Source organism: Chrysochloris asiatica, unplaced genomic scaffold (assembly GCF_000296735.1).
Source record: "Chrysochloris asiatica unplaced genomic scaffold, ChrAsi1.0 scaffold00016, whole genome shotgun sequence".
Lineage (NCBI taxonomy): Eukaryota > Metazoa > Chordata > Mammalia > Afrosoricida > Chrysochloridae > Chrysochloris > Chrysochloris asiatica.
In genome coordinates this window covers 12,425,060-12,439,259 of record NW_006408534.1, presented here as the reverse complement: position 1 = coordinate 12,439,259, position 14,200 = coordinate 12,425,060, and the positions used below count along the sequence as shown (strand labels likewise).

The following is a 14,200-nucleotide window of genomic DNA, read 5'->3' as shown; positions in this document are numbered from 1 at the left end:
TTTTTTAAAAAGCTAAAGTGGATAGAGAAAAATACTGTTAACTTATGGTACATGGAGGGGATTGTAATCAATGCAATGAAACAAGGTATATGATTTGTTGAATGTAAAACTGATGATATGCCCTGTAAACTGTCACTCAATCCATAATAAAAACCTTAAAACAAAAACAAAAACAAAAAAACACTACCCAGTCCTGGAAAAAAAAAAAAATGTCTTAATAGCAGCATTCTCCCTCCAATTTCAAAACTAAACATCTCAGAACAATAGAGAAACTCTTGGCAAGGACATAAGAGGCTTGATGGGACCAAACGAGCTATAGAAGATTGAAGAATCAGAGGAAGTATGTGCATCTTTCATCTTGGTGAACACAATTCTGCCCTGAAAGAAATGCCATGTCTCAGACTAAAAACCACAATAAACCAGTCTGGTCCCTCCTCAGCAGAGGAAGAGCACCAATTTGCTAAGAGAAAGAACTTTATCCTTTAATAGGCACTGGTGGACAAGAGCAATTGGAGACAGTATAGGAGGCCAGATTACAAGTCCAATGGCAGTTTTTATTTCCTAGGAACAAAGAGAGGAGAAGAAAAAACTCCAAAAGGAAACAGAAGCATGGATGACAAATGACATTAGGTGGCATGGCTCAGAAGTCAGGATAGTGTTCCAGTGGGCTGATAATGCTGTGAGTTTCCTTGGATCCTGTCTGTTCTGATAGGCTTCCAGGGGCACCAAAGTCTGTCTTCTCAAGAATGGAGGTAGGCAGAGAAGGATGAGGGACTAGGGTGTCAAAGAAAACCTGAGACTAATCACAGGCTAACCCCTTGTGGCTGATGGAATCTGTGCTTAGATAGGGCTGCAAAGGAAGCAATAACTGGCTGGCCAAGGCAGGTGATAGTTTTAGGCTAAGTCATCAATCTTGCCAAATTTGGGCAATTAAAACCAGAAATGCAGTTTCTATTGACTTCAGCAGAGTTTGGCCATATTGAATCAGAAGATGTTGTCTTCATAAAGGATTACCTTCTACATCCCCTTTTCTGGCATAATCTTGCTACCTAAAAACCTAGTTCTCTAGAATACACAATGGTGAGGGGAAAATAAAACCTTTGCCCTATCCTCACATCCTCATTAGGGGACATTGTCTGCTGCAGGCTAGAGCCTCTAAGAACAAAAGCCTTTGGTGTGAGCTAGGTAATCCAAGTCCTTAACCATCCCGAAGAACATGTCAAGGTGATCATCCCTGTACTGTGGAGCAGTCACTGGCTGTTGTCTGGCAGAGTGTGGAGGAGGCGAGGGTCCTGAGTCCAGATCACAGTGAGGTCTCTTGGAGGACAAAGGTGGGGCTGTTGCCTTGGTGGACTGAGCCTTCCTGGACCTGCTTGTCTCTGCTGTCCCACAGTATACCATTATCCATCTTCTCTGGAAGCACAGTGGTGTCCATGGGTAGGTCCTGGGGAACACACAGAAAGAGCAGTGGGTGGGAAGGGGTGAGTACATGAAGCAAAGGGGGTGGGGAAGGACCTAATGCAGAAAAGGAGGGAAGTCTGCAGGGATCCCTACTAGATGAGAAATCAGCAAAGCCAGAGGGAGGTGGGTGAGCAGGGGCACGGACAGAAAGGGAGGAACAAACACAAGGCCAGGGAGAGAAAGACTGGGATGGAGGGAGCAGCACTGCACACACTTAGAGAAGTGGAGGGAGGGGTGCTAGGGAGTAGGGATGGGAAAGGCACTACCTGGCTATAGCTTCTGCAGGGCAGTCGGTTCTGGCAGCATGAAGGCAGGAGAGCAAGGAGCTTTGGCACCACGGGGTAAATGGTCCGAGGGTTCAGTGTGCGGCCCCGCATGCCCCCTAAAAGCAAAGGTGCTTCACAGTCTCCTACTGGACTGTCCATACCCAGCAAGGCCCCTGTCCTCCAGGATGCACAGTTCTCACGCCCCTAGACCACCTCCTGGATCTCAGCCAACCATCTTCACTGTTAGAGATACGCAAGAGCTACAAAGGCAACATCTCCCCCAGACACCAGGTTTCCCCGAGCACTCCCTCAGCCCCTTGTTGTATCTTCTGTCCCCATGCCACACTCCTCACCAGTGAGCAGACTGACAGCCAGGCCCACCACGATGACTGTGGTGGAGTTGTGGGCGCTGTACCACAAGTAGGACAGGGAATAGAACCGCTGCAGCCCTGTGGGCCTGGGGAAACACAAGGGTGATGACAATTAGCAGTTCAGGACTGGCATTCCTCAGGCACCCAGCTCCACCCATCGACAGGGACCCAACATCCAACACTTCCTGAGGCCTCTGGTGGCCCAGGCCATGACCAGACCCCTGGACAATCCCTCAGAAATGACATTCTTCCTATGAAAGTGAGCCTACTTACGTGGAGAGGGTGGTCAAGGGCATCAGTGTGGTCATGGTGACCGCAGTCAGATTGCTGGGCAGGGAGAAGCTGGACACGTTAGGGGGAGAGGATGCCACACCAGAGCTTATGTTGGTCACTAGGCTCCCAATGCCAATCCAGAAGGCCATGATGAGTCCAGACAACAGGCCCACTATGGCTCCCTGCACAGAGACAGGACACACTGCAAACCTCAACTGTTCCCACCTCCCCACCATCGAACCTTCACACCAGGTCCTGGCACTCAGGGTAAGAGCTCTGCCAAGCCATCCCCTAGCCATAAGACCATTTAGCCAGATGGGCCACTCACAGCGGGGTTGGCACAAGGAAAGAACATCCCAAGGCAGAAGAGTCCAAGCAGCGGCCCGCCAACCATGCCAAAGATGCTGATTGCTGCCTGTGGAGAACATACAGGTTCAGAGACCCCCAGCCCATGACAGAGAACACAGCCACCTGCCACTGCAACAGAGCCCTGCTGGTCAGCTCTTTGTTCTTCCACCTGGAGCAACTGGAACTGAGGATTCCAGAGGGTTATTGTTAATTGCCTGTGGAGTCTATTCCAACTCATAGAGACCCTGTATTGGATTTCTAAGGAGCAGCTGGTAGGTTTGAACCACTGTCCTTGAGGCTAGCAGTCCAGTGTTTATCCTACAGTGTCACACCAAGAGTCCATTCCAAAGGGTGGTGGTGGTTATGTGCTATGGAGTCGGTTCCAACTCATAGTGACCCTGCATAGGGTTTCTGAGGCTGTTCATCTTTATGGGAGCAAAAAGCCTCATTTTTCTCCTGCAGAACCACCGGCAGTTTCAAACTGCTGACCATGAAAATAGCAGCCCGATTCGTAACCACTACGGTACCAGAGCTCCTCATTCCAGAAGGTAACAAGGGTTACAGGGATGGTTCTCATCTTAGATCGTTGAACTGACAATGTCAACAATGACACAGGGGTTGTTTTTTTTTTTTGGCTACTTAAGCATCTGTTCTCCAGCTAAAGGTGGTCCATTAAAGGAGAATTTCTGACACCTATTCCCCATACAGTTCCCCTCAAAACAGTGTCTTCCTCAATTGACTATTTTAGTGCACTTCTTTCCCCTAAACGTCTCTTCACTCCAGAGTCATTACCTGAAGCACAGGTCCCATCTGGGAGGAAACATAGGCCATTCCCAGACAAAGCAGTCCATAACCAAATGCTGAGGGGAAGAGATAAGGAAGCCCATAAGCAGGTGTGAATTCACACAATAAAAAAAAAGGGGGGGGGAAAATATAGAGCAACACTCCTCCCATCAACCACCACTGCAGTGCCCCTGGAAGCAGAGGGCAGACATATCACCTCATAGCCCAGACCCAGGCCACGCCCACCCTGTCCTCACTAAGTCACCTCAGATAACTTTAGTAAATGCTCTGAGATGTAAATGACCATGGGGTGAAGACTGTGTGCTTCATCAGTCAAGTGCTGAGCTCAGTATAAAGCAGGGGCTTTAAAGCAGACTCAAGTCAGTAGTTATGGTAACCAAAGTATCTTAGGAAGAACAAGACAGAGGAAATGAGGAAGCATAAGCTTACCGATGATTTTGGAAAGCCTGGTAGCTTGGACTTCAGAGAACCCAGGGAACCAGGGTCGAATCAGATCTTCCATTGTAACAGTTGCCAAGGAATTAAAAGCTGAAGATATGGTGCTGGAAAAGAAGATGCACAATGACAAGCTGCCCTGACAGGCAGCTGAGAAAGGAAGGCTAGAAAGGAACTAGTCCCTTCTTTTGAGGGATTAGCACCCTGCAGGTGAGGGTGATGGATCTGACATATGCAGCAACAAAAGCCATCCTCAGGCTATCTCAGGGGAGGCCTGAAGGGCAAATCCACTTGTCCTTCTCTGCCTGTGGCGATAGAATTTAAGTACATAATTCTGGGTTCAGAATTTAATTAAGTCTATCAGTTCTGGCTAACCAAAAAGGGAATGGGCACAATGAGATATTCAGGGGTCCCCTCCCTAATCTGTCACCTTGTACCAAGCAAGGGTCAGTTCCACAAGCCTGAGAGAGGTGGTAGAAGGGGTACCTGAGGGAGCCGCTGAAGAGGCAGGCAACAAAGAGCCCAGGCAGGCCCGGCAGGTCCTTCAGGAGATCCATCACAAAGTACAGGACGAACTACAAGCAGAACAGAGGTACACAAGTCTCCTTAGGGAGGTTCCATCCCAGGGCAAGACTCTACGGAGATCATGCTGACTCAAGTGACCCATGAAAAGAAGAGGGGTTCAGGAAGACAATAGGGCCGTTCCCTTCACATCTATATCCCAGCTTAGCCCAAATACAAGAACAGCTCACTGAGTCTCCTTTCTCCTCAGCTGTTGGGAGGCTAGAAGAAACAGCTGTGTGAGAGCTCCCTACAGAGTTGGGTCATAGGGGACAGTCAGTAAAGGTAGGTCCCCAACCCCAGGAGGGTGAGCATTATGATTAGGTGATGCTGGGGCTGGGATCGTCATCTAGAACTCAGGATGGGAAAGGACTGTAGACCCATCTCTCACCTGGGCAGGATTCCTTTCTGGAGCCACCTACACACTCCCTCTGGGACCCAGACTGCCCCCTTCATGGGCATAGGAGGGGACCTGGAAGACCTTCTCACCTGATCAGGGGCTGCTTGTATCTGCTGGCTGCTCATGGGATTCTCCTTGTAATAGACGAACATGACCAGGCCAATGAGGCAGCCCATGCAGAGGGCCACCTGCTGGCAGGGGAACACGGCATAGCAGGAGCTGCAAGGAGAGGCCAGTGCTGAGAGAGCAGGTACCCTCCACACTTCCAGAAAGGGGACCCACATGTGACCCACTCCAACCACCTCAAGGAGCCATCCTGTCCCCATACTTACAGCACAGCAGCTTTCTCGGTGCGGGCGCTGAGGTAGCGCTGCACCTGGGCCTGGTTCACCCCGTATAAGGAGAGCATCATGAAGACACCCCCGAAGGCCAAGGTCCAGAAAGTGTGCCTTACAAAAGGGTCTGGATCCAGCCTGCAAGAGATGCCACCCAGACACTGTGCCATGGTTTCAGATGCAGACCGAACTCTCCCTGTCCTCCCAGTGACAGGGGCAGAGCAGAGATGAGCAGAGACATGGGACTAGGGTCAAAAGAACTGCTGGTGGGAGGTTCCAGAGCTGGGGAATCCAGAGTCAGTGCAGCAAGCAGGAGGCAACAGTTCTATTTCTTCAGCCCATAGGTGCAACCTGCCCTGTCCTCTCCTAAACACCAGCCAGACACCTGGGATCTCTCACTCTAACACATACACACACACACAAACGCCCCAGTTTTCTGCCCCCATAGCTTGCCCTCTGCTATGGATGGCTCAGTTTCCAGGCACTGCTGACCCCACAAGGACGGGGGTTACTTACTCAATCCCAGAGATGTAGCCATGTTGGGAAGCCACCTCCCACACACGTGCTAAGCCGCCCACTTTAGCAGCGCCCACGATGATAACTGCCAGCTGCCCTAGGAACATGACCAGCGTCTGGAACACATCTGTCCAGATGACAGCCTTCAGCCCACCCTGCAGGGAAAAACAGCACAGGTACCAGATGTCTTCAAAACCATTCTCAAGTTAGGACACTATGATGCCTTCTGATGGTGTAATTGCTGACCCCTGGTCAAACCATTCCTACCTTTCCAAATATAATGTCTCGTAACCCCGATTACCTCTCTATGCTACACTAGCTCCTAGTACACATAGATGTCTTCAAAAACTTCACGGAAACTTTACATTATCTTTTCATTTCAATTTTCCACACAAGTTTTGAAACCTCCCTCCTATCATTCCATCCCTTCTCCTAATCTCATTTCATCCCAGCCTTAGAATTCCATCCCATCTTCTCACCTTCCTGCTTCTCTCATCCCCTCCCCTTCCTTTTCCTCCCATCTCATTTGATCTCCTCTCCTCCATTCCCCAGGAGGCCTACACTTACCAGAGCAGTATAGACAGCACAGACCAGGCCTAGGGTCAGCACTGACAGCCATAGATCAAAGCCAGTCACTGTAAGTAAATAAAAGTCACACTCAGATCTCTGGAAGTGTCCCAGTGGAGAAGGCAGCAAAGCTCTGATAAAGACAGCCATTGCTCATTAAAGATGAAATCAATCATTTACCACAAGGGAAAAAAGGTCTGTAGACTACACTAGAAGGTGGTGATTAACCAATGCAAATAAGGTAAAGTGATATTTTATTAGTTTTCTAGTGTAGTAAGCTAAGACGGCTTCCTCTTCTGGCAGGGACCAGTCCATTGGTCCCTGCAGTATAACTTTCCTGTCAATTTCCTCCAATTGTCCCTTCCGAAGGAGTTTTCCCAGTCTAACATGACTGGAAGTCAGGGTGGTGACTCCTTACCTGCATTGAGGGCCAATGATGGTGCATACAGCACAACCCCCATGTAGATCACCTGTTTAGTGCAAAGGAAAATGTGATGGGGAGTTGGGGTTAGAGTAGGAAGAGAGAAAAGATGGGCCACCATCCAGCTCCAACATCACAATGGCTTCCCCTCACAACTACTCCCTAATTTAGGCTTGCCTTCACCATGGTATCAGTGCTAGGATGGGAGACCCTGGGCAACAGGAACTTTAGACACTGACCCCAAGTCTGAAAACAGAAATGATCCTATCTGCACAGCAATGCCTGAGCCCAAGTCCCTCCACTGTGTCTCTGGCTCAAATTTTATCCTCCTTCCACTTACCATCTGAAAGATGAAGGTCAAGGTTCCACAAACCCGCACTGCTTTATTGAATCGGAGCTCCAGGTACTAGGCAAGAATGCATATGAAAAAAAATTATTTCTCCCTGAACAATACCCACAATTTGCACATAATTTCTATGAAGAGGACCATGAAGTAATGTCAGATTCTGTCCACTCTAGGCCCCCTTCAGGATAGCATCTCCACCCTCACCCTACCCAGTGAGAATCTATAAACACAGTGTGTGCGTTTACTGAGATTGAGGTTCCAGATTCATCACACGCACCCTGTTCCTATTCTCCATCCCGAACCCTGGTAACCCCACTTGCTTCACCTTCCTCCCCACTCACCTCATAAGCACTGGTAAGATGCAGACGGTAGAAGACAGGGATGAAGATATGGGCAGGGATCAGGAGCCCCAGAAAATAGGAGCAGCCCAGGAACCAATATTGGGTGCCAAATCGATAGATTTCAGATGGTACACCCAGGAGAGCCACAGCTGACTGGAAGGTGGCCAGCAGGGACAATGCCACAGGAAAGCAGCCCATCTTGCGGTCCGCCAGCAGCAGCTGGCCAATGGTATGCTGGCCCCAGCCTCGACAGGCGTGATAAAGCCCAATGGCAAGGGACAGAACCAGCAGCAGGACAAACACCACATAGTCCACAAAGGAGAAGGTGGATGTGACCACATCTGTGTTCGAGGTTGGGAGGGAGGGAGCAGAGGTGATCGTCGCCACAGTCATATCCACACTGTGTCCTTGACCTGTAGTCGCTTACTGCTATAGGTTTTTGGCTACCACTTGGCCAGGCAGTGTCAGGCAGTGGCAATAATTTCGTACTGAGTCAGTTTCACAGTCTTCCATCTACCAAATGGCATCATCCATGGTGAGCTGCAAAGGAATCAGCTCCTAGTCAGACATGTCTTACCTTCATAGCCACCCACCCTTGGACCTTATACCCCACACCCATCAGACTTGACTTAGCCAACTTGGTAGTAGCCTTTGCAAATCTAGAAGTTCTGGTTTGTGTAATAGAAGAGGACAGTGAAGGTGAAGAACAGTAAGACAGTAAGGAGACAATAACAGCCAAAACCTTGGGTGTCTCTACCACAATTGGGTGTGTGTGTGTGTGTGTGTGTGGCAGGAATCAACCCTGTGTCAAGTTTCCTCTCAGAACAAGAATTCCCTGCCCCCACTTGCAGGCACTGATCCAGTTACTACAATTCACTAAGCCAAGAGCCCAGTCTGGCGCCATAGCCCAGCAGGGAAAATAAACGGAGACTAACATCATGGAATCCACCATGTCCCTGACCTCAGCCCCCACCTCCCATTATTCTGTATCACTCTTCCTAACAACACCCCTTCTCAGCCCTGAGCACCACTAGGATGTCTTTATGACAACCCCAAAATGTCACTCCAGGCATCCTCGGGTCAACCTCTCAGTGTTCCTCCTCATCTTCCTCACCATCATTAGTAAGCCCTGCTACCCAGCTCTCAGCCCCTCTACCTGGTACACCAAAGTCATTGGCATTCCTGGAACAGTAAGCCCAGTGTCATCAAGTCAGCCACTCACAGCAACCCACAGGACAGAGGAGAACTGCTCCCGAGGGTTTCTGAGACTGTAAATCGTTACGGAGGCAGAAAGTCTCATTCATCTCCTATGGATTGGCTGCTGACCTTTCAGTTAGCAGCCCATTGCTTAAGCCACTGTGCCACTAGGGGGGAAGGGTAAGAGAGGAGTAAACAGGGTAACCTGTTGGAGCCAGGGGTTCAGGGTTAGGATTAAAAGGTCACCTTGGTGAGAAGGAAAACAGCCAGGAGGAGTGATCCTATCCTGCCATGGGCAAACACCTACCTGAGAAGCCATCCCTGTTCTGAAGCAGAGCTGCCTGGAAGAGCTCTGTCTGAAGCTGGGCAGAGGCAGAGGGTCTGGCTTTATAAGTAGCTGAGGTGAGATTGAGAATTGGCAGCTCCTGTATTGGTCCCTTCAGGAAACCAATCCCTATGATCCAAATGGCCCTATCATGGGAGCTGGGTCCCTTGGGTCCGACTCCAGTTCAGCCCTAGAGGCTGGAGAATGGGGAGCACTAAACCTGCATTCAGCAGCATTCCTAAAAGGATTAAGCTTTTGCTGTAAGTCACACTTGGCTGTCTGTGTGCTGAAGTTGGAAAAGAAGGAGCTGAGAGAAAGCAGGAAAGTTGCTTTCTGACTCTAGCTCAAAGAACACACCGCAATATGCTTAGAAAAACAAGGACAGAGTTACTGTATTTTAAGATTTAAAGAATTCCTCAGTGATCAATATTATAACACCATCATTTCACAGAGAAAGAAACCGAGTCACAGACAATTCAAGTGACTTTCCTAAAAACATTGGCAATTATTGTCAGAGACCAAATCAGACTCTAATGTTTCCTTATCCACCCTGTTTTCCATTTATACTATATTGTCTTCAGAGGCAATACCCAGTGGTACTTATTGGTTGTTGTTAAATGTTGTCAAGTAGGTTTCAATTCATAGTGACAGTTCAAATAGACCTAGAGGTGAAGTGCTTATCCTACAGCACCACACTAGGATTCAATTCCTTAGCCAATCTTAATCTGAACTCCTCAGAAACTCTTTTCAATATGGGTGCATAATCATAGGCAAAAAGGCTAGGATTCTAACGCTCCCATCTAGCGTGTCCAATCCATACTGGCCTAGGGGCAGACTTACACTCCTTCCGTGTTACAGTATCAGGTAGAAGGAGTTAGAATAATATCCAATTAGACATAATACCAATACCAATAATACATTCAAGTAAGGAAGATGCAACTACTTCACACAAGACCTACCTTACTGAGAATGCCCCACCTTAGTCAAGGGTGTGACCCAAGTCACCACCCTTAGTTTCACTTGGGAGCATCCATGTTTAAATCTTCCAAATCTCATCTGAACTTTCACTGTAGTTCCATCAACCATTTCATCCCCATATCCCCCAAGATTAATCTTTATTGTTGTTAAGCTTTATTGTTGTTAAGTGCTGTCGAGTAAGTTCTAACTCATAGTGACCCAGTATAGAAGTCCTAGTGTGGTGCTGTAGGGTAAGTATGACACTTCAAGGTCAGTTTGAACTACAAGGTCAGTGGTTCCAACAAATCAGCTGTTCCTTGGAAACCCTATACAGGGTTGCTGAGCTGGAAGGGACTCGAGGGCACTTAAAAACAATAACAACAATAAGGGTTCTGAGGAGGAAAATGCACTGAAATGCAAGGTCAGTTCGAACCACATAATCAGAGGCTCAAACTCACTGACTGCTCAGAAACCCTATATAAGGTATAACAACAACTTATAAAATAACAGTCAGACCATGGATGCCCACAGAGAAACTAAGGGGGGTGACTTCAGTCACACCCTCTACTAAGGTAGGGGATTCTCAATACTTAGATCCACTATAATCTTTATTCTTGGTGGTGGCTATGTGCCATGGAATCCGAACCTACTCACAGTGACCCCATACAAGGTTTCCGAGTCTATAAATCTTTACGAGAGCAGAGAGCCTCATCTTTCTCCCACGGAACAGCTGGTAGTTTCGAACTGCTGACCTTGAGATTCACAGCCGGATTCGTAACCACTATGCTACTAGAGCTCCTAATATTTATTCTTAGCCCCACCTCAATCTTTACTCCTTAGCAACTCATTTCAAAATGGCTCCATAATCACAGGCATAAAAGCTTGAATTTACAATATCTCACAAAATGCAAAAAGGGCCAGAATAAACAATTAGCTACCCTGCAACTTTACAGGTCTTACACTGCAAATTTTCCAATGCAGTATGTCATTAGATTTCATGACTATTGCTCCAATGGGTTCAGACTGCAGAACCAAGTACAATGAAATTCTTGAAATGAAAGCTTCAGCCTTTTCTCCATTTATCAGGATGTTACTTATTGGTCCAGTTGTGAGGACTTTTGTTTTCCTTATGTTAAAATACAATGCATACTGAAGGCTGTAGTCTTTGATCTTCATCAGTAAATACTTAAATCCCCTTCATTTTCAGCAAGCAAAGTGTGTCATCTGCATATCGCAGGTTGTTAATGAGCCATCCTCCCATCTTGATGCCATGTTCTTCTTCATCTAGTCCAGCTTCTTGGATTATTTGCTCAGTACACAGACTGAATAAGGTGAAATGATATGTTTACTGATTTCAAGTCACTCAGTATCCTCTTATGTTTGAATGACTACTTCTTGGTCTATATATAGGTTCTACACAAGCACAATCAAGTGTTCTGCAATTCACATACTTCACAATGCTATTCATAGTTATTCCACACAGTTATTTAGACAGTCTAATATAATAACAGCTAACATTTAGAACACCTGTTAAGTAATCCAGCAATATGCTAAGCGTTTTACAAGTATTAATAATAAAAATAATGAAGTAATGATACCAAGCCATGGTATCTTCAATCGCCTCATATGTAAGTGAAAGTTGGACAGTGATTAAGGAAGACAGTAGAACTGATGCATTTGACTCATGGTAGTGGAGAAGAATATTAAAGGTGCCATGGGCTGCCAGAAGAACAAACAAATCTGTGTTCAAAGAAGTACAACCAGACTGCTCCTTAGAAGCCAAGATGGCCACACTTCGTCTCTCGTATTTCGGACATATTATTAGGAGGGACCAGTCAGTCACTGGAGAAGGACATCATGGTTGGTAAAGTAGAAGGACAGCAAAAACGAGGAAGACCCCCAACAAGATAGATTAGCATAGTGGCAGTAACAATGGGCTCAAGTGTATCAGCAATTGTGAGGATGACACAGGACTAGTTGGTGTTTCGTTTTGTTGTACATAGGGTCACTGTGAGCATCTAACATCTAACAAAGATAGCTAGAGGAGTCTTGGTGTGGCACTATAGGCTAAGCACTGGCCTGCTAATGGCAATGTTAGCATTTCAAACCCACCAGCCGCTCCTTAGAAATTCTATACCAGGTCACTATGAGGCAGAACCAATTTGGCGGCACTTAGTAACAATGATAGCTAGCATTCTAAAACCCTATCAAGCACTATCCACAAACACAGTGTCATAAGGAAACTGAGGTTTACCAGGTCAAATAATTTGACCAAGATTATATAGTATGAGCAAAACAAGAGGGAAAGAAAGAGTATTATCTGCACCTACCAGAGATGCTGTTCGCTGTTCTCATCACTCCCAGAGTGGGGTGGCAGCAGTATGTTAATCTTGAGTAATGTAGTCAGTCATTCATAGAACAGAGTTTAGATTTCAACGAATCTAGAGACTACTTGTGCTCTTGCCCATGAAGCGAAAGATCAACCTGGCTCTTTCACCTCTCCCACACTCTGTCCTTGGCTAGATATTGTCTAGCTAGCAAGACAGAGTCTCACAGACCAAGTCTGAACTCTGAACCTCTTTAAGGCCCATGAATAGAGGAAATGAGAGCTGGCAATTCTTGGGATCACATGTTCTGCAGAGTGACTGATGCCTGTGCCCCAGAACAATGCTCCCAAAAGGTCATTGCGGTTTAATATAAAGACATCCTTGGCTTTTGAACCATACAACATCCTTAGTTTTCTCATTCCTCTGTGGCAAATATTTACTGCTATGATAGAGGTAATATGGTGTCCTGGTATGACACAGTAGGATAAGCACTCATTCTTAAGGTCAGTTTTCATCTCAGGGTCAGTGGTTCAAACTCTCCAGCTACTCACTGTATACAGGGTCGCTATGAATTGGAACTGACTCAATGGCACTTCATAGTATGATAGAGGTGAGGGGTGAGGACTACCAGAGCATAAAAGGAGAGGTTATGTCTGCTGTGCATACAAGGGTTAGTGGTATGAACCCACTGCCATCTAATTGATTCCAACTCATAGCAACCCTGTATAGGGTTCCCCAGGCCTTAAATCTTTATGGTAACAGAAAACTTCCCCTTTCTCTCTCCCCAAACAGCTGGTGGGTTTGAACTGCCTACCTGATGTTAGCAGTCCAGCGCTTATGCTACAACAACACCAAGGTTCTTCATGGCTGGGCAAATGGTTAGTAAAAAGAAGAAAGGTCCCAACACAGACTGAGGGTACACAATGCCCAGAAATGTAGACCCTCTATGTTGTTGTGTGCCGTCCAGTCAGTTCTGACCCATAGCGACCCTGTAGAGGGTTCTCAAGGAGAGGCTAGTGAGCTTGAACTGCCAACCTTGCAGTTTAAACTGACTTTGCAGTCCAGTGCATTAGCCCACAGAGCCACACCAGGACTCCCAGACCTTCTTTACGGGAAGCAGACTGGTGGGGAGTCCTTTATTTACATGACATGTGAGAAGCCTTCTGAGTGGCTAAAGACAGTGTTGTGAAGTGCCAAGGAGTTGGGTCAACTCGCAGCAACCCTGAACAGTTTCTGAGAAGCCACTAGTGGATTTGAACCACTGACCTTGCAGTTAGCACTCTAGTGCTTATCTTACAGCACCACACCAGGAGTCAAAGAGAGAGCCAGGAAAACCAGGAAACACCTGAGCCAGTAACAAAGCCCTTATTACCAGTGATTCCTAGAACAAGGGAGTGGCTTTCTAAAAACTAACCCAAACCCCCATAACCTTGCTTAAAGAATGGAAGCCCAAGTAAGAGCTGAGTTGTTAAACTAAAACCACAAAACTCCTGGGCACAAACACCAGACTGGGAGGGTGCTGGGGGGAGTGTGGGACGAGGGGCTCCTTTAAAAACACTCCCCCCCCACCCCACTCACAGAAGAGAATCTCTGCTCCTGGAGATTCTAGTGTGACACCTAGTGTGACCAAGGTGATCCCCCCCAAGGTGATCTCCAACCCCCTCCAGTAACCTTGGTCACACTCTGCCCAGATGGCTGGGACTCCTACCAAAGGCAAAGAAGTCAAGGCTGGACCAACCAACCCCAAAAGTTTTCTTCTAAAAATGTCTTTGTGCCCAGCAGTCCACAGGTTCTGAAAGGCTGTGTGTCTGTGTGAGGGGAGGGGGCCTTCATTCAAAGTAACTAATAAGCTACTGTTGTCTTTGAGTGCCGCTGAGTCAGAGTGACCCTACCTAGAGTTTCTGAGGGCCAGCTGGTGGATTTGAACCACCGACCTTAACGGCTTGCAG

The 14,200-nt window shown here is 47.3% G+C and overlaps 1 protein-coding gene across 1 annotated transcript; it reads right to left on the bottom strand.

Annotated features, from left to right (window-relative positions):
• Positions 1-1,303: 1,303 nt before the first annotated feature.
• SLC5A6 (solute carrier family 5 (sodium/multivitamin and iodide cotransporter), member 6) lies at positions 1,304-7,838 on the bottom strand. The gene is made up of 15 exons (XM_006835201.1): positions 7,446-7,838; positions 7,099-7,164; positions 6,756-6,807; positions 6,338-6,405; positions 5,771-5,925; positions 5,252-5,392; positions 5,009-5,138; positions 4,445-4,533; positions 3,953-4,065; positions 3,512-3,579; positions 2,700-2,786; positions 2,372-2,553; positions 2,081-2,184; positions 1,728-1,843; positions 1,304-1,444 (listed from the first exon to the last, which is right to left on the bottom strand). Exons 1-15 carry the CDS (start codon positions 7,836-7,838, stop codon positions 1,304-1,306), a joined length of 1,905 nt encoding a protein of 634 aa, XP_006835264.1.
• Between the last annotated feature and the right edge of the window lie 6,362 nt (positions 7,839-14,200).